This window comes from Trichosurus vulpecula, chromosome X (assembly GCF_011100635.1).
Source record: "Trichosurus vulpecula isolate mTriVul1 chromosome X, mTriVul1.pri, whole genome shotgun sequence".
Lineage (NCBI taxonomy): Eukaryota > Metazoa > Chordata > Mammalia > Diprotodontia > Phalangeridae > Trichosurus > Trichosurus vulpecula.
Genome location: NC_050582.1, coordinates 28,174,345 through 28,195,498, shown reverse-complemented (window position 1 = coordinate 28,195,498; position 21,154 = coordinate 28,174,345). Strand labels below are relative to the sequence as shown.

The window sequence follows — 21,154 nt, the reverse complement described above, 5'->3', positions numbered from 1 at the left end:
CCATTGTCAGATGAAAATGGATGTCATCTGACTGTTCTCTAGAATGACTCTGGTAGTGTTTCTAATGCCTCCTAACTTCCCAGGCCTCCATTTTATTCTCCTTGTTAAACAAGGTGGTTAGGCTTCTGATTGGATTGTGGACTTACAGCATCACTTTGGTGTCCTATGTAACCCAGGAGGCTCTCTGTGGATCACTGTCAGAAGGTGTTTTCTACCTAACAGATGTCTGAGTGGTAGAAGTCCCCTCAGGGACAGGATCCTGAAGTTTACAATACCTAGAGAAATGTTCCACAGCTCTTCCCTGCTTACTCTTCCCCTGACTCTCCTGACAGTCTTCCCTTTGGATTTTCTGCATCAGCTCTTTTTTATTTCAATCAAGTATTTGAGCCCCTGATGGGAATGGGAACTGGGATGAAAAGGAGAAGGAAAATCCTTGGGATTGAGGAACAGGCACTTAGGTCTTCCAGGTAAGTCATTCCCAAGGAGCACTAATCTTATCTAGGAGAGAAAGCAAGGGATATTTCTACCTTCTCTCAGGATATTGATAGGTCAAAGAGCATCACAAAGAGAGTGCCTAAGACAGTGTAGTACCTCTGACTGTGTGAGAATCCACTGATAGAATTGGAGAAGAGGAGACAGATGAGATTGGTGTTCAAGGATCTATATGGAAGAGAGATTGTAAATTTGTTCTGCTTAGCCCCAGATGGCTGAATTAGGAGGAAGGAGGAAGCTACAGAGAGGTAGATTTGGGCTTGAGCATACAGAAAATTTTCCTAACACTTAGAGCTACCCCAAAGTGGAAAAGGTTGCTTCAGGAAGGAGTAGGTATCCCTCACTGTTGGCCTTCCAGTAGATGCCGAATGCCTAGTTGTTAGGAACTATGGAAGAGGAAATTTTTTTTGAGTTGGTGGTTCTATGACTGGATATAGTGAGTTCTTCCTCACTGGAGGTTGGCCAAGCAGATGCTAGATGACCACTGACCATGAATTCAGTAGAAGAGATTCTTGTTGATATATGGGTCGTACTAGGTCATCTCTCACGTTCCTTCCAGATTCTTTGCCTCTATCTATACAACTTTTGGTAAGCCAGTTACGTGCCTTAAGGTCAGAAATGGTCCCACCAACTCCTCTCCTTAATTGCTAAATACTTGTGTCTACTTTCTTCAGGGACTTCCAAGTCACAGCCTTCTGGATGGATGGCAGCGAGTCAGGTTCCCACAGAGCCTCAACTTCAGGGCTTTCTCCAGAGAGGTAGGGAAGAGGGTGGCCTCCTGCCTTTGGGGGGCCAAGCTTCTCACTGAGATCCAGAAAAGCCCTCCTCCATGTAGAATAAGGTATCCCAGCAAGAGAAATGCCGTTTAGTTCAAGAGACATTCCTCTCTGGAGCATTGATGAGCTTGGATTGTCCCCATACCACTACCAAATAGCAAATTAGGAAAGAAGCAAAAAAGCCCCAACCCAAGCCTACAACAAGCATGTTTTCTACTTTCCCTCCAGCTAGAGTTTCCCCACTTCCTCAGAGATATTTCAAGACTGCAGAAGAACTAAAAATAACTCTGGAGAGTTCTTTGTCCAGAGTATAGCCTCCAATCTGTAAGAGTGAGCATGTAGCCTTAGCTCAATCATGAGTAGCAAAGACAAAGAGACAACAAAAGCAATGAACTGTCATCATGAAATTGTCTGGAAATCAGAGCTGACTGTCTGGATGCCCTGAGGTGTTTGGGCATGCCATGCCAAGGGTAGCTTTAGTTTCTTGCTCATGATGAACCCTGCCACCAATTCACAGCAACTCATCTGGAAGTCAAAAGAAATCCCTTGGCCTTTACTGAGCTACATGGCCCAAGGGAAATCACTCCCCCCTTGGAGCCTAGAAAATTGGGGAGATCTCCTTCAGGTTGGTGGAGGTCAGCTTGCTTGGCAAAACTTCAAGTCCTACAAATGGTTAAACAGACTACAGGTGATAGGACCCCCAGCAGGAAATAAGTTGTCTTCCTTCCAGAAAGCATATGGCTGCCCACCAATAAGGTAGTAACCTCTTTGAAGGGAAGGATAGCATCCACTTCTATGGCCAGATCTTCCCAACACCTCTCACTGTGCCAGGCACCAAGGAAGTACACAAGGATCCCAACACAATGATTGAAAGAGTACTTATTAAACACATGCTGCATCACAGGCATTGTGCTTAGATGTTGGAAACACAAAGACACAAAATGAAACAGCCCATATCCTTATTCAGGGGGAGGTGAGAAAAGACACATCAGTGTCACGTAAACAGGTAAGCATCAGACGAGGTACAGTGTGATGGGAGCAGAGGAGAGACGAAGACAAAGGAAAAATGGCAGAGAAGAATGCATTCTGCTGGGCACATCAAGGACAGTTTTGTAGAGGAGATGGCACCTGAGCTGAGGCCTAGAGAGAAGACTCTGAGAGGAAAAGGTGAAAAGGGAGGTGGTGTTTTGAGTTTGAGAAATGCCTAGTAGACTTACTTTGGCTGGTGTGGAGGGTGAATGAGGAGAATAACATCACCTAGGTCTGGAAAGGTAGGTTGGGACCAGGCATCAGCGGGATTAAGTAACAGGCAAAAGTTTCTGAACAATGAACTGATAGGGTGCCTTTGGAATATTAATTTAGTAGCTTGAGGAAGCTGGACTGGAGAGAGGGAAGCCAATTAGGAGGCTGTCATAATTGTTTGGAGAGGTGATGAGGGCCCGAACTCTGAGTGGGTGGGGGGAGCTCATAGCTTGGAGAGATGCTGTGAGTTAGAATTGATATCTTGGTAACTGATTGGATGTGGGGAGTGCAGGAGAGGGAAGGATCAAAGAGTATCTCAAGGTGATGAGCCAGGGAGCCTGGGAGAATGGTGGTGCCCTCTTAGGAACAGGGGAGTTAAGAAGAGGAGGCAAGTCAATTGATTGCTGTCCATTCCTTAGTCATTCATAGATCAGGAGTCTCTGGGCATTGAAAGGGAAAGGGTTCAAACACATATATTGGGTGAGTTTCTCTGATATGCCCAATATGATGCCAAGGGACTATAAAGAAGTTTAGGACATTGGTCTGGAAAAGAAGAAGAGTTTTGAACAATACAGATGATGGGGGAGTAATCTGAAGCAGTGGGTAATAAAATACAAAGTGGTGGGACTGCAAGGTTCTGGAAGTCTTTGGAGAAAGAAGAAATCACTAGGGGACTAGAGCAGTCAAGGGGACCATGGTACCTGCTAAAGGGGAGGGGGCAGGCAGGGCCTGAGCAAATGTGAAACTGACATTAACGATGATTATGGAAAAAACCCCGACATTTTTAAGGCAGCTTTTCCAATTGGGTTTCAACAAACAATAATTTTGTTTACATATAATTTTCAAAATTAGAGTTGAAAGGATACTGTCATTGAATGCATCAGATTGTAATATACCATCCTATTCTCACCCCATACCTACTCATGTGGTACAGTGGAAAGATTACTGGATTGAGCTGAAATCTCAATTATCCCCTCTAGGCCTCAGTTTCTCATCTGGGAAGTGAGAATGTTAGACTAGCATACTTTCAAGATCTCTGTCTATGATACTGTGACCAGTTAATGCTGACCATCGGAAAATTATTAAAGGCCAGTTTTCTATGAGAATAGGCATGAAAAAATGGCTTAATGTTGTTTTACCAAATATCGGGATTTCTGTAATCTTGGGATAAATGCTATTTGACATAAATGCATGTATACATATTCAAATGAAAGATTCGTGTTTTTTTTTCCTAGAGAAAAAATGGGTATTGAGTATGACCGTAGGTTCAACAGTGTCCCACATGTATTATTAATGTTTATCCAGGTAGGATAATAGGAATTAGATTTAGAAGGCACTTCAGAAGCCCATTAGTCTGACCCCTTCATTCTGCAGAAAAAAAAAGCCAACTGAGGCACAGAGTGAGGAAGGTACTTGCCCCCAGTGACAAAGCTAGTAAGTAGCAGGCGGTTCGTAACAGGCTGAAATCCAATGTTCTTTCCACTACAACAGGCAATTTCGAGGAGGTAGGGAGGAGCGTAGCATGTCCAAAGGGTTAGGGAAAAGTAGATGGCGCCAACAAGGAGCCAAGTACATTGCCTGAGAGATAAGATCTCTTGCAGCACAAGCTCTATCCCAAGTTGCAAAGTTTACTTCCCCCTGGACCTTCCTTGGACAGGAAACAATACTCACCATGTCAGTGTCGGAGACAGGGCCAAAACTGGTCACGTAGATGTCCGTCTTGACTTCAGTGACAGTGTCTGGGGGCAGAGAGGAGAGAGAAAGCATGGCACCACCATTTAGTAGCTGTTTGCCTTGGCCTAGGGAGGCTTTTAGTGCTTATTGATAGTCGTGTTCTTTCTTAGCAGGCCGCCAGAGTGCTGAGCAAGCCAGTCTGATTCCCACGACTACATCCTGAATGCTGGCCAGCAGTCACAGCCTGTCTTTGGGAAGGGACACCAGCCACGTGAGTCAACCCAAAGAAATCCCTCTCTTGCCAAGTTTTGTCTCTCAAAGGACAGTGTGCTTACTGTACAAGCAGATCCATCCCCCTAGCGAGTAATTCTGGGAAAATCCAGGAGGATGGAGAATGGCCATGTTCACTTGGGAAAACTTGGGAAGTCTTTAAAATCTGCATCAAAAAAGGGCATTCCCCTCCCTTACCCTTTGGTCTCAAACTACCAAAGCCCATTCAGTGTGATACGTGGCCTAGCCCGGAGCCGTGAGATAAAGCTTTGAGGGAAGGAGAGCCTTCTCTTGCCACAGCCATCCCCAGGAGGTGCTACTCTGGGACCAGACATTCCCCAGTAATTTAGGAGGTTCCCAGTAGGGCAGGTATGCCAGAAGGACACCTAAGATTCCAGCTGGTTTGAGGAAATCTTGGGGCGTGGCAAGTGAAGGTGCAAGAAGACAAAACCTCTTCCCTGAAAGGCAATATGATTCCCAAGCTATCTGCCAATCCCACCCCTCCCACCTAGGGCCATGCAGCAGGGAACGGAAAAGCAAGGCTATCTGCAATCTAGTCTCCTAGCACTACCTGAGATGTGTGCAGGCCAAAGGAGAGGACACACACACACACACTCACACTCACACACTCACACAATCTGTTGGGAGAGTCTGGGAGTCAGTAATGAAGACAGAATTCACGTGTATTGCTTTTATTTTTAAGAAGGAGCAGAACCCAGAGAGGTATAATGCAAATTGGTTACAAACATGCTAGTTTTAAGGAGGAAAGGTTAGTGAAGCTAGGGCATATAGCCTGGGGCAGATAAGCCTTGAGAGAGAAGGGAAGGGAATCTTGATGTCTACACTGTCATTCTGAAAAATATCTCCCAAATCTCCTTGAAATCTGAAGACAACAAAAATGAATTGACATAGTTTGGAGGGATGGCCAAACAATGGCATTCCTATCAGCTAGGGCTGTCCCAATGTGGAACAGACTTCACTGCCTGGTAGTGAGCTCCCTGTCACTGTAAGTGAACGCTAGATGACTAGGAATGCTATGGAAGGGAACCTTGTTCAGATAAAGGTTGGATATGGCCCTTCCAACTTGGACATCCTATGATGATGTAAGTTACACCCAAGGATCCTGGCTAGACATCCAGTTGAACTTTTTAACTCTTAGGATGATGAAATGCTGGGCCCCAACCCAAGCAGATTGAACAATGTTTAAAAATGAAATAGATCACTCTCTGTCTAGGCCAGATGATCTCTTGAGATCCCATCAGATCTATTATTCATGGCATTTCTCCTTGCAGATATATAGCTGTGCAAAATATATCATCTTACACGATATTAATAAGCATTTATTTAGTGCCTTCCCCCACCAGCCATGCTCAACTGTCAGTTTTGTTTGTGACAAACTGCTTGAGTCACCACTTCCTCCTGTGCTTTTGGGCAGTCCCAGAGGGTCTTATGGCCTACATCAGCCTCAGTGTTGGTTGAGGCCAGGACCAAAGGTACTAGTGGTGGATTGCCTGCCTGCTGTCTCTTTAGGCCTGTTTTGGAAAGAGTCCTTCCTGGAGTGGACACAGCTCTTCACAGGAGCCAGCCAGCCCCTGAGTCAGCCCTCAACCGAGCAGAGTCCTTTGCTCACCAGGTACGTTGGGGGGAGGGGCAGAAAGCAGACAGTGAGCAGCCCCTTAGTTCATCTGTCACTCAGTTCTATTCCATTCCCTTCAACAAGCCTCAGTAAGTGCCTACTATGTGCCAGGCACTGTCCTAGGTTCTGGAGAAATAAGGACATGAAGGAGTAGTAGTTCCTAACCTCAAAGACCCGATATTCCACAGTTATCTACACTCCTGGCTAAGAAGAATGGAATCTCCTGACCCCTTCCTATGGATAGGGAATGGTCCATTAGGGAGAGCAAAGTTTTCTACCTAGAAGCCATGATCATTTTCTTTCCTGATCTTCTCCACCATCCTCAAATGCTGGCATCAAAGAAATCAGAGAATGTCCAAGCAGGAAAAAGATCCCCTAGTTCAATCCCTCATTTTACAGATGGACAAAAGCAAGTCTAGAGAGGTTAAGTGACTTTTTCAAAACAAGCCAGCAGGTTAATGGAAGATCGAAGTCCATAAATGAGGTCTCTTGACCCCTAGGTAGGGATTTTGTTTATCATTTTACTGCCCAAAGCCTTATAGCTGCCTGATGAGAGCTTGGAAAAATAATTACTCCAATTCTGCTTGGCCCATTAATACTTGCAATATACTTAATTCCACAGTTAATTTAGGAAGGAGACAATGCAATCAGGACCCACTCCATTTTACAGAGGACAAAATATACTCAAAGAAGTTAGGAGCCTTGCCCTAGGTTGTTCAGGATGTAGTAGGATTTGAACTCAGATTTCTCCTTGAAATCCAGTGCAATTTTTTGTACATCAGGGTACCTCCCTAGAAAACATTTAATACAACAAGGCTGTGTGTTGAAAGCACAGAAAAAACTTAAGCTCGGGTGTTGAAGATTATGACACTCTCAAATGGTTACACATCAGAAAAGGAGGAGGAAAGGAAGGGAAAGAGGAGGAGGAGGAACAGGGGGAGGGGAGGAGGAAAAGAAGGAGGGGAAGAAGAGATGGAGATCCATCATGCACCATTGACACTTTGGCCATGTCTAGTTCTGGGCTACCTCCTCCTCCTCCTCCTCCTCCTCTTCATACTTGTCCTCTTCCTCCTCCTCCTTCTACTCCTGTTTCAGATATCATCCTGCCCTGATGCACTGGGATCTCTCCCTTCATTACACCCTACTAGATATCATGTTCATCTGTCTACATAGAGCAAGTAGAATTGAGAGGCAGTACAGTAGAGAGGAATAGAAGCTGGACTTGGAAGGAGGAAGTCGTTGGCTAAGTCTGGTAGCCTTCCCTGCTTTGACCTAAGGACTCTAATGGCTGACTTTACAAAATAACTTCATTGGAGGCCCCCAGTCCCACTTAGACTGACTCCAGGAGCCTCCAGGTAACTCTTTCCATGGAGCCAGAAGAGCCAAACTTCCATTGCAGCTTGGATACTTATGGGATAGGGTAATGTGCATAACTTTGCTCATCTCTTATCCTCAATTTATATCCAGTGCATCTTAAACCGGAGGCTGAAAACAGTTGGGTTGCAATCTCCACTTTAAGAAGGACTAAAGTGGTTGCAAATAGAAAGGAAGAGGAAGAAGAGGGGGAAGAGGAGGAGTTGGAGGACTTGGAGATCTCCAATCCACACTTAGGCCATGTCCACCTATTCTAGGTCTCCTCCTTCTCCTCTTGCTAATATCATCCTGGCCTGATGCACTGGGATCTCTCCCCTCATAACTCCCTATTGGATATTATACTCATCTGTCTACATAGCGCAAGTAGATATGAGGGACAATACAGTAGAGAGGAATAGAAGCCAGATGTAGAAGGAGGAAATCCTTGGCTAAGTCCAGTAGCCTTCCCTGCTTTAACCTCAGGACTCTAATGGCTGACTTTAGAGAATAACTTCTTTGGAGGCCCCCTAGTCCCACTTAGACTGGCTCCAGGTGTTGCCAGGTAACTCTTTCCATGGAGCCAGAAGAGCCAAGCTTCCATTGCACCTTGGGTACTTATGGTGTGAGGTAATGTGCGTAACTTCCCTCATCTCTCTTATCCTCAATTTATGTTCAGCACTTCTTAAATTGGAGGTTGAAACTAATTGGCTTTCAATTCCCAGTTTGAGAAGGACTGAAGGGGTTGCAAATAGAAAAGAGGAGGAGGAGGAAGAGGAGGCAGTGGCAGTAGCAGAGGCAGAAGAGGAGGAAGTGGCCTAGAACAACTAGACATGGCCTAAGTGTGGATCTTAGATATTGCATCTCCATTTTCTCCTCCTTTCAGTACACACCCCCTTCAGTCCTTCTTAAACTAGGGATTGCAACCCAACTGGTTTCTACCTCCAGTCTAAGAAGCACTGATTAGAAATTCAGGACAGGAAAGATGAGGGAAGTTACCCACATTAGCCCACAGAATAAGTAGCCAAGCTACAATGGAAGCTTGGCTCTTCTGGCTCCACGTAAAGAGTTAACTGGAGGCACCTGAAGCCAGTCTCAGTGGGCCTGGGTGGGGCTCCAATGAAGTTATTCTCTAAATTTAGCCCTTAGAATACTGAGGTCAAAGCAAGGAAGGCTACTGGACTTAGCCAAAGATTTCCTCCTTCCAAGTCTAGCTTCTATTCCATTCTACCTTACTGCCTCTCAAGTGTACTTGGGATATGTAAACAGATGAATATGATATTCAGTAGGGAGTAATGAGGGGAGAGATCCCAGTGCATTAGGGTGGAATGATATACAAAACAGGAGAAGAAGCAGGAGGAAGTGGAGGAGGAGGAAGAGGAAGAGGAGGAGTAAGAGTAAGAGGAGGCCTACAACAACTGGACATAGCCTAAGTGTGGATTGTGGATAGTAGATCTCCCCCTCCTCCCTTCTATTTGCAACCCCTTCAGTCCTTCTTAAACTTCAAATAAAACTCAACTGCTTTTGACCTCCAGTTTAAGAAGCATTGAACAGAAATTGAGGATGAGAGAGATTAGGGAAGTTACACACATTAGCCCACATCATAAGTAGCCAAGCTGCAATGGAAGCTTGGTTCTTCTGGCTCCATGGAAAGAGTAACTGGAGGCAACTGGAGCCCATCTAAGTGGGACTGGGGAGCCTCCAATGAAGTTATTCTCTAAAGTCAGCCATTGGAGTACTGAGGACAAAGCAGGGAAGGCTACTGGAATTAGGCAAGGATTTCCTCCTTCAAAGTCTAGCTTTAATTACTCTTTACTGTACTTCCTCTTAAGTCTACTTGGGCCTTGTACAAGACAGATGAGAATGATATCTAGTAGGAAGTGATGAAGGAGAGATCCTAGTGTATTAGGGTAGAAGGATATACTCAAGCTGAGGAAGAGGAGGAGGAGGAGGAGATGGAGATCCAATATCTAAGATCCACACTTAGGCCAAGTCCAGTATTTCTAGGCCTCCTCCTCCTCCTCTTTTTCTTCCTCTTTCTCTTCCTCATCCTCTTCCTCCTCCTCCTCATCTTCCTCTTGCTCCTCTCCTCCACCTCCTCTGAAACACAAAGGAGCTTGGACTAAAACCAAGGATCAACTACCCAGCAAAATTGAGAATAATTTTTCAGGCAAGGAGATGGATATTCGACGAAATAATTCCAGATGTTACTGATGAAAAGGCCAAAGCTCAAAGGAAAATTTGATCTTCAAATACAAAACTCAAGAGAGACATTAAAAGGCACAGGGAGAAAGCCTTGCTATTCACTAAGGGCAAATTGTTTATATCCTTATATAGGATTATACTGTTTTATATATATGTCGATCTTGAGAATGGTACAGTTACTATGACAATTAAAAAGAATATACCTAGACTGAGGGTGTCAGTATAAAGTAACTGATATGATGATTAAAAAACATAATTAAGAGGGGCAAAGAGATTGTTCTGGGAGAAGAGATAAGGAGGAAGTAGAAAAGGGTAAATTACATCTCATGAAGATGCACAAAAACATATTATAGTAGACGGAAAGAAGGGAGGGAGAAGAGCAGTGTTTGAGCTTTACTCTCATCAGATTTGGTTCAAGGAAGGAATAACATACTCTGATAAGTATGGAAATCAAACTTCTCCTGCAGAAAGTAGGAGGGATAATGGGAAAAGGGGGGGTTGGTTAGAAGGGAGGGAAGAAGTAGGGAGAAATGGTAAGATAAGGGAAGGGTGTCAACAGGGTGGGAAAATTGAGGAAGGCTGTAGTCAAAAGCAAATCTCTTTTGAGGAGTAGAAGGGAGAAATAAAAGCATAAACAGGGGGAGAAATAGGATGGACAAAAAGACACAGATAGTAATCATAACTGTGAATGGGATGAACTCGCCCATAAAATGGAGGTGGAAAGCAGAATGGATTAAAAACCATAATCCTACAACATGTTGTTTACAAGAAACACATTTGAAACAGGGGGATACACACAGGGTAAAGATAAAAGGCTGGAGTAGAATATATTATGCTTCAGCTGAACTAAAAAAAGCAGGAGTAGTAATGCTTATCTCAGACAGAGCAAAATGAATGTAGATCTAATTAAAAGAGGTAAGGAAGGAAATTATATCCTACTAAAAGGCACCATAGACAATGAAGTAATATCATTACTTAACATATATGCACCAAGTGATATAGGATGCAAATTCTTAGAGGAGAAGTTAAGGGAGTTACAGGAAGAAATAGATAGCAAAACGATACCAGTGGGGGACCTCAACCTCCCCCTCTCTGAACTTCATAAATCTAACCTCAGAATAAAAAAGAAAGAACTTAAGGAGGTGAAACAGAATTTTAGAATAGGTAGATATGATAGAGTTGTAGGGAAAACTGAATGGAGATAGAAAGGAATATACCTTTTTCTCAGTGGTACATGGCACATACACAAAACTTGACAATGAACTAGGGCCTAAAAACTTCACAATCCAGTATAGAAAGGCAAAAATAGTCAATGCACCCTTTTCAGATCATGATGCAATAAAAAGTACTTGTAATAAAGGACCATGGAAAGATAAACTAAAAGTTAATTGGAAACTAAATAATCTTATCCTAAAGAATGAATGGGTCAAAGAACAAATTACACAAACAATAACTTCATTCAAGAGAATGATATTGAGACAACATATCAAAACTTATAGAATGCAGCAAAATCAGTTTTTATGAGAAGTTTTATATCTCTAAATGCTTACATGAATAAAATAGATAAAAAGGAGATCAATGAATTGGGTATGCGACTGAAAAAGCTAGAAAAAAGAACAAATTGAAAATCTCCAATTAAATACCAAATTAGAAATATTGAAAACCAAAGGAGAGATTAATAAAATTGAATTAAATAAAACTATTGAATTGATAAAACTAAGAGCTGGTTTTATGAAAAAGCAATAAAATTGATAAACCTTTGGTCAAATTGATTTAAAAAAAAGATCAAACTACCAGTATCAAAAATGAAAGGGTGAATTCACCTCCAAGGAAGATTAAATTAAAACAATTATTAGGAATTATTTTGCCCAATTGTATGCCCATAAATTTGACAATCTTAGAGAAATGGATGAATATTGACAGAACTATAAATTGCCCAGGTTAACAGAAGAGGAAATAAAATACCTTAATAACTCCATCTCATAAAAAGAAATTGAGCAAGCCATCAATGAACTCCCTAGGAAAAAAATCCCCAGGGCCAGCTGGATTTACATGTGAATTCTGTCAAACATTTAAGGAACAATTCATTCCCATACTGTATAAACTGTTTGGGAAAATAGGTGAAGGAGTCCTACCAAATTCTTTTTATGACACAAATATGGTACTAATACCTAAACCAGGAAGAGTCAAAACAGAGAAAGAAAATTATAGACAAATTTCCCTAATGAATATTGATGCAAAAATTTTAAATAAAATATTAGCAAAAAGATTGCAGCAACTTATCATGAGAATAATACACTATGACAAAGTAGAATTTATTCCAGGATTGCAAGACTGGTTCAATATTAAGAAAACTATCAGCATAATTGATCATATCAACAACAAAACTAGCAGAAACCGTATGATTATCTCAATAGATGCAGAAAAAGCTTTTGACAAAATACAACACCCATTCCTATTAAAAACACTAGAAAGCATAGGAATAAAAGTATTCTTCCTTAAAATTATAAGTAGCATCTACCTAAAACCATCAGCAAGTATTATATGTAATGGGGATAAGCTAGATATATTCCCAATAAGATCCGGGGTGAAACAAAGATTTCCATTATCACCCCTACTATTGAATTTGGTACTAGAAATGTTAGCTTTAGTGATAAGAGAAGAAAAAGAAATTGAAGGAATTAGAATAGGCAAAGAAGAAACTAAGTTATCACTCTTTGCAGATGATATGATGATTTACTTAGAGAATTCTAGAGAATCAAGTAAAAAAACTACTTGAAATAATAAAACAATTTAGCAAAGTTGCAGGATATAAAATAAACCCACATTAATCTTTGGCATCCCTATATATTACTAACAAAGCCAAACAGCAAGAGATAGAAAGAGAAATTCCATTTAAAGTTACTGTAGACATTATAAAATATTTGGGAGTCTACCTGCCAGGACAAAACCAGGACCTATAGGAACATAATTACGAAACACTTTTCGTACAAACAAAGTCAGATCTAAATAAATGGAAAAACATCAGTTGCTTATGGTTAGGCTGAGGTAATATAATAAAAATGAAGATTTTACCAAAATTAAATTACTTATTCAGTGCCATACCAAACTACCAAAAATTATTTTACACAGCTGGATAAAATAATAACAAAATTCATCTGGATGAATTAAAGGTCTAGAATATCTAGGGAATTAATGAAAAGAAATGCTAGGGAAGGTGGCCTAGCCATACCAGATATCAAACTGCACTATAAAGCAGCAGTCATCAAAACTACCTGGTACTGGCTAAGAAGCAGAGTGGTGCATCAGTGGAATAGGTTAGGTACACAAAACACAATAGTCAACAACTATAGCAATCTACACTTTGATAAATCCAAAGAGTCCAGCTTCTGGGTTAAGAATTCACTATTTCACAAAAACTGCTGGGAAAACTGGAAAATAGTATGGCAGAAACTGGGCATAGACCAATATCTTACACTGTATGACAAAATAAAGTCAAAATACGTTCATGATTTAGGAATAAAGCTTGATACTATAAGCAATTTGGGACAGCACGGAATAGCTTACCTGTCAGATCTATGGAGAAGGGAAGAATTCATGACCAAACAAGAGATAGAGAATGTTACAAAATGCAAAATGGATAATTTTGATATGTTAAATTGAAAAGTTTTTGTACCAACAAAGCCAATGCAACAAACATAAGGAGGGAAGCAGAAAACTGGGAAAGAATCTTTAAACCAGAGTCTCTGATAAAGGCCTCATCTCTAAAACATACAGGGAACTGAGTCATATTTATAGGAATATAAGTCATTCCCCAATTGAGAAATGGTCAAAGGATATGAACAGGCAGTTTTCAGAGGAAGAAATTAAAGATATCTATAGTCATATGAAAAAATGTTCTAAATCACTATTGATTAGAAAAATGCAAATCAAAACAACTCTTAGGGACCCACATCTCTCCTGTCAGATTGGCCAACATGACAAAACAGGAAAATGATAAATGTTAGAGAGGATGTGGAAAAATCGGAACATTGTTACATTGTTGGTGGAGTTGTGAACTGATCCAGCCATTCTGGAGAGCAATTTAGAACTATGCCCAAAGGGCTATAAAAATGTGCATACCCTTTGACCCAACAATACCTCTTCTAGGGCTGTATCCCAAAGAGATCACACAAGTGGGAAATGGACCAGTATGTACAAAAATATTTATAGCAGCATTTTTTGTGGTAGCAAAGTATTGGAAATCAAGGGGATTCCTATCAATCAGGGAATGGCTAAACAAGTTGTGGTATATGAATGTAATGGAATACTATTGTGCTGTAAGAAATGAGGAGCAGATAGACTCCATTATAACTTGGAAAGACTTATATGAACTGATGCTGAATGAGGGGAGCAGAACCAGGAGAATATTATACATGATTATAGACACACGGTAGCTATAAAGACTAACTTTGATAGACTTGGCTCTTCTCATCAATGCAAGATTCAAAGACAGCTCCAAAAGACTCATGATGGAAAAAGGTGTGCACATCCAGAGAAAGAATTATGGAGTCTGAATGCAGATTGAGGCAAACTCTATGCTCTCTTTTTTTTCTTCTTTTTTGGTTTCCTTTCTTCTTTCTCATGATTCATTCCATTGGTTATGATTCTTCTTTACAACTTGACTATTATGTAAATAAGTTTAATGCAAAGGTATGTGTAGAACCTATGTCAGATTACATGCCATCTTGGGGAGCAAAGGGATTAGGAGAAGGAGGGAGAGAATATTGTGAACTCAAAAACTTGTGGAGGGGGTGTTGTAAACTAAAAATAAAAAATAAATTTTAAAAAATAAAGTAAAAAAAGAATATAGGAATGCTCAGGAGGAAAAATAAATAAATAAAAAGGACTGAAGGGGTTGTGTATTGAAAGGAGAAAGAGGAGGAGGAGATGGCAATCCACAATCCACACTTAGGCCTTCTACAGCTGTTCTATGCTTCCTCCTCCTCCTCTTCTGCATCCTCCCCTAATGCACCGGGATATATCCCCTCATTACTCCCTACTGGATATCATACTCATCTCTATACATGGCCCCAGTATACTTGAGAGGCAGTAAGGTAGAATGGAATAGAAGTCAGTCTTGGAAGGAGGAAATCCTTGGCTAAGTCCAGTAGCCCTCCCTGCTTTGACCTGAGGACTCTAAGGGCTGCATTTATAGGATCACAGCATTGGAGTCTACCCAATCCCACTTAGACTGGCTATGTGACCCTAGGCAAGTCACTTATCACCTCTGAGTCTCCAGGTAACTTTCCATAGAGCCAGAGGAGCCAAGCTTCAATTGCAGCTTGGCTGCTTATGGCCTGTGGTACTACGGGTAAGTTCCCTCATCTCTCTTATCCTCAGTTTCTCTTCAATGTTTCTTAACCTGAGGTGGCAACCAGTTTGATTGAGACCCCCAGTTCAAGAAGCACTGAAGGGGTTGAGAGTAGAAAGAGTTTAAGAAGTCCTGCTTTAGGCGTAAGATATAGAAGTTGGACTAGATCGCTTCTTCCTTTTCAGTTTTAAATCTGTGATGCCTGGGTGTTGAGAGAGCCATTTTTTTTTCATATTGTATGCCCACTGCCTGGCAACAGGCCCTGCCTAAATGCTTGTTAGCTAAGGTTATCTACAATAACACCCGGGGGAGTGGGGCTTACTTCAGGAACTGAGAAACCACACATGGCCAGAAGTGAAGGCATTATTTTTTCCCCAAACCCTCTTCGCTTCCAAAGTTCACTCTTTCTATCTAAGGTACAAGCACCCTTAGAGTCTCCTGAGTTTATAATCTCGCTGTTATCTGGGACTCTTCACTCTCTCTCCTCCCACATATCTAATCAATTGTCACATCTTGCCATTTCTACATTGACCCCTCTCCCACATCTGGCCCCTTCTCTCTCCTCATCCAGCTAGCACTTTAGTCCTGGCCCTCATTGCCTCTTGCTTCAATTGTTGCCACAACCTCCTAATCACTCTCCCAACCTCAAGGCTCTCATCATCCCATTTTATCATCCACACAACTGGAAGTATGATTTTTCCTTAAATATAGATCTGACCGTGTTGTGCTTTAACTCCATCTCAACTCCAGTGGCTTCCTATAGCCTCATATCAGACATAAACTCCTCCGTTAGACTTCTGAAAGGCCCTCTCAACCTGTCTCCAAAGTCAATCCTTGAAACATTACTATCCCTCTTCCATACTATGATGCAGCTAAACTATCATTCTTTCTGTCCTTCACACATGACACTCCATTTCCCAGCTCCATGCTTTTGCATCGGCCATCTCCTATGCCTGGAATGCCTTATAGAGTCCTTCTCTTCCTTCAATATGCAGATTAAGCACCCCCTTCCTCACCAGTCTTTGTGGTATGCCCTCCTTCCCATATATTTCTATATATTACCTTCATATTTATTCCATGTGTACTGATATATGTACTTACTGTCTTCTCATTAGGAAAATTAGCTCCTTACAAATTGTGTTTGATTAATTCTTAGTTCTGTATCCCCAGGGCCTGGCACATAGTAGGCACTTAATAAATACTTGTTGACTGATTAAAATTTTAACAGGGAATGGGGTCCCAGGAGCCTGAAAGAGGGGAGCCCTGAGTTTGCCAAGTATCAGGCATTCAGAGGAGCAGAGGTTTTTAGGGGAAAGGAACATTGAATTGAATCTAATCTGCTCAGTAAATTTAGCTAGGATTTGTCCTACCATCTCAAACATCTTTTCTCCATTTGTTTCTCATTTGTGAGCATTCTGCCCTCTCTGCAGAAGCCCCTCTGTTCCTCATTTCTCATGGATATGGGCTCTGCCTGCTTGCCTACCCACCCATGCTCTCCCTCTCCCTCTTTCTCTCTCCCTTCCTCCCTCCTTCTCTCCCTCTCCTTCTCTCCTTCTCCTTCTCCCTCCCTAGTGCTGGATGGCACTTTGTTTACCCTGAGCTGAAGAAGGGGAGGGATAGCACGGGGGATAGACAAGGGAATCTAGGGGCCTGATGTACAGAGATATCCATCCCCCAACAAGCAGGGGTTTTCCTTGGAGAAGGCCAGGGATCAGTCATTCCTTTGGATGTCAAGTGCTCAGATCAGATCCTTCCCAAGCAAGGAGGAGATATATGCACATCAAACTCCCATTCCCCAGGGACCCTCAGATCCTGGGTACTTCCACCTCCTCCACTGGTTCCATCGTATTTAGGGACTGGGACTATCATTTCTCCTGAACCTAAACCTCAAGAATTTCAACTCCCAATCCCAAGAGATGCCACACATAAATAAGAATGATAACTCCAGGTTGGAAGCCCTTTTATCACCACAACCCTAGGAGGCAGAGTTAGATGCAGTATTATTCTGTTTTGACAAATGAGGAAACTGAGGCCCAAAGCAGTGAAGTGGCTTCCTCAGGCTCATGCAGGATTTGAATTCAGATCTTCCAACTCTCGAATCCTTTGTTTTTTCAGTGCACCATACTATTATCTACTCATGCTCCTCTAAATACTATTGCTGCAAAGCAGTGTGAGCCTCTGCTTCAGAGGCTGAGATCCTTAATTCAAATCCCAGCTCTACAGTAAATTATCTCTGGAGTTTTATTCAAGTCACTTGGCCTCTTTGAGCCTCAGTTTCCTCATCTGCCAAATGGGGGGTAGAAAGGAAGTTCCCTTTCAGCTCTCAAATGTCTGATCCTGTGGGAATTTCTTTTACATGACTATGCATATTTGTATTGGGTTTTGTTCTTCTTGCCTTCTCAATAGGTGGGGAAGGAGGAGGAGGGAGGGAGGTAATTCAAGACTTAAGATAAAATTGAATTAAAAAAAATAAAACATATGATCCTGTTTACATGGAAGTCTATCCCCACTATGTGGGTGCTTCTTTCCCCCGGCTTTTTTCCACAGAGTAGATTTAAAGACAGAGGGCTAAGAAGCTGCAATAGCCCTTTAAGAACCAACCTGAATTTGCCATTTATGGGTCCCCTGGAAAGGATGAGAGCTGTTTGCTGGCCAGGGTCAGCAAGAACTCCACAGTGCACTGTTTCCATTCTCAGATAAGACCAAAATCAAGATAACACATTCTTTGGTTTGTTTGTTCCTGTGGGAGAGTGCAGCACAATGGAGTGCCTTACGGGCCTGCCTACTTCTCCTGGAAAGCTAGATCACGCAGTGGGTAGAGTGCCAGGCCTGGAGTCAAGAATACTTGTCTTCCTGAGTTCAAATCTGGCACTTCCTAGCTATCTGACCCTGGGTAAGTCACTTTACCCCATTTGCCTCAGTTTCCTCCTCTGTAAAATGAGTTGCAGTAGCTGTGCCAAGAAAACCCCAAACCCTAAACAATGACAATTAGGAGTCAACTGAAACAACTCACCACCACCACCACCACCTGCTTCCCTAGCAGAAAAGACAAGGTTCTGTGCACACAAGACTGACCTTATGCAAGGCCAAGTAGGCTGCTGCTTATGTGACTGGCATGAAGGGGCCTGAATCCAAAACACCCAAACCACACTCACCTGCAGCACAACCAGTAACCAAACAGAAATTCTATCTAAAAGACATCCAACCAAAAGTCATCTGGCCTCTGCTTGGAGGACCCATTAACTCACAAGGTAGAACATCTGACTGTGGGGCAGCTCTAATGGTTAGAAAGGTCTAAAGGTGTTTCTCTGCCTCTCCTTACCCTGTCTGTACCCCGACTTGCTCTGAGGCAAGTTGTAATCCCTATCCCATATGGAAGAAAGCCCTTCAAATACTTGAAGACAGTTATCATGTCTTTTCTTCTATAGGGCAAACATCCCCGATTCCTGCTCCTCACTTGGCATGGTTTCCAGTCCCCTCCCCTTCCTGTTCCTGGTTCCTACTTTGCAACCTGCTACTGGCAGTTCTGCTACTGGCTCAGTATCCTGACCTGGAGCCCAGTGTCCTTATGACTGGATCCATGCCTCCTGCCATGTACCTTCCAGACATTGATCATGTGGTCACTTGGTCTTTCTCCCATTTCCTGTCCTTTCTCTGTTTGGCTTGACACCTTTCATCTTAATAGTATCTAGTCCCACCAATCCTTTAACTCAGAAGCTCATCTCTCTAGTATGGCTTAAGCTTCTGGCCTCATGTGGCTACCCCTAGAAAACTCAACCCCTGGCTGTGCTCCTATGTTTAGACTCCTGGTATCCTCCCAACCCATCTCGGCCTGTACTCCCAGCCTTGGTTCTGAAGGCTCCTTTAAGGGAAGGCATAGGAGGCCCCCATCAAAATGGAACATTACCATTTTGAGTGACATATGAAACCATTGTCAAGCATTCTCACTTTCAGTCAAATTCATTTCTCCCTTAGCACGAGAGAAGGAGACAAGGAGCTTTGAAAAGAATGGGGAACAGAAGAGGGAGCATTTGCCTTACTCACTGTGTGATCATGAGTAAGTCACTTGACTTCCTTGGGTCTCAGTTTCTTCATATGTTAGAGGGACATTAGCAGCCCAACCCCATCATTTACATGATCTTTGAATCCTCTGATGTCGCTATAGGGGTGGAAGGAAAGTAGTTGGGAGGCGGCAGCAGGATTGAGAGCCAAACTTGATGACTTCACAGTTCTGCCTGGAGCTAGCCCTGGGCAGAGGCCAGATTCCCAAGCTAGAGATTGGAAACAAGACCCCAGAGGAACAAACTTTGAAGTTTCCGTCCACTTTGCAATCACAAAAAGCTTCACTTAGAAGCTTCCCATTCTAGTAGCAAAAAGAAGAAGAAAAAAGGAAGACAAAAGATTAATGCATTCTGGCAAGACTTTCTTTTTTAATGGTGCAAATCTAAGGATACATGTCTGCCCTGATTAGGATCCCAAAGCCGCCTGTGGCAGCTAAGGGTTCCCAGATAGCTATTGCTTGATCTCCTCTTGCTTCGTTAAGGGAGGTTAAACCACAATAGACAATAATAACTACCCAGAGCGGGCATCTGGAAGAGGCAAGCAAGTTTCTCTCATGGTACTTAAGGGAGGGTGGAATACAGCCAAACCCCTCTCATTTTTCTAAGCTAAAAGTCAGCTTTCCCAAACCAATCCGTGAGAAGAAACATTGTGTTCTGTTTTGACAATCACCATAAATAAACATGCACTGAGAAGCCACATATCATGGGATGACATGGTAGGGGCTGGGGGCTTTGCCATATGAGTGAGCCCCTGCTGGCAGAGACTCCACCATCTGGTGGGAACTGGGGATATAGATCAGATGGTTTTATGATTGCTCATGGAAGGAAGTCCTCCCCCACCCCGAATTCCTATCTTGCCCATTGTGTTACACTGGAAAGAGTTAGGGGATCTGGGTGCAAATCTTGGCTCAGCCACTTCTGACTGTGTGGCTGTAGGCAAGTCCTTTAACCTCTCTGATGCTCACCTTTAACATCTATATAATAAGGGTATTAGTCTCGATGGCCTCAAATCCCTTTTAGCTCTGTCTGAATTTGTGTTCCATAGGATAAAAGATTCAGATCTGCAAAAGGGACCTCAGAAATTGAGTCCAGCAGTCTCATTTTATAGAAAAGGGTGCTCAGGCCCAAAGAGGTCCAATGATTTGTCTAAAGTCACATATTCAGTAAATAGTAGAGTCAAGATTTGAACTCACATCCTCTGATTCCAGATACAGCATTCATTTCACCATACCACCCTCTAGGAAATTCTGCATCAACAGGAAGAGGGAAAAACAAGAGGAAAGAAGGACTCTATGGCACAAAGCTTATTTATATTTCCATTATAACACTGCTGTAGGGTGCGCATGCGTGCGTGTGTGTGTGTGTGTGTGTGTGTGTGTGTGTGTGTGTATCAGCCTGATCCCATATTTCTCTGCTATGTTAAGAGAGACCCACTGTACCTTGCTTGGGCTAGGGTACAACCTTAAACAAGCCCTTCTTCCTTTCCAATATCCCCATGCCACTGAAGAGCCACCAAGCTGTTTCCATATCCCTACTTCACTTTGGAATAAACAAACACAACTTGGAACTAAGGCTTGAAGGAGTGTTTCTATTTCCTATGAATTTCCAGTTCGGTTTGTTGAACTCCAAACTGCCCACACTGCAGCTATAAGAAAGCCCTGTCACCCTGGCCAGAAAAGAGCAGCCCTTTCCACCACTGCAGGCACAGTCTTCAGCATCCAGCCACCCCAGTTTGGTGGTTGACTGTAACAGAGTTGATGAAGTAGGGAATTGATTTGCCATAATGTTACCTTGAGACTGAACCCCATGCCATGCTTAAAAGTTGCCTCGAAGAGAGTGCAAGTAGAAATTCTCACCATCTGAGCCTGGAATCTCCTCCTTTGGGGGCTCTGGAATCACCTCCTGACCCAATGTGACAATAGGTAAGGCACTCCTCCCCCCTTCTAGACCCTTATCCCCCAAAATCTCATTTACTGTTGTTTTGCCCAAATCCCATAGCAGTCGATGGCCAGGTGCAGCTATCCATTTATTCTGAAGTTTGGGAAGAGCCATATGTTGATAGGCCATAGTGAGATGTAGGAAACACCAATTAAAA

At 42.6% G+C, this 21,154-nt stretch overlaps 1 protein-coding gene across 1 annotated transcript in view; it reads right to left on the bottom strand.

The window, feature by feature from the left end:
- The window catches only part of GABRA3 (gamma-aminobutyric acid type A receptor subunit alpha3), a 139,137-nt gene that overhangs the window by 54,242 nt on the left and 63,741 nt on the right, over positions 1-21,154 (bottom strand). Inside the window, exon 3 of the mRNA XM_036740247.1 lies at positions 4,182-4,249. Within this exon, the coding sequence (XP_036596142.1) occupies positions 4,182-4,249 (68 nt within the window). The remainder of the gene's footprint in view (positions 1-4,181; positions 4,250-21,154) is intronic.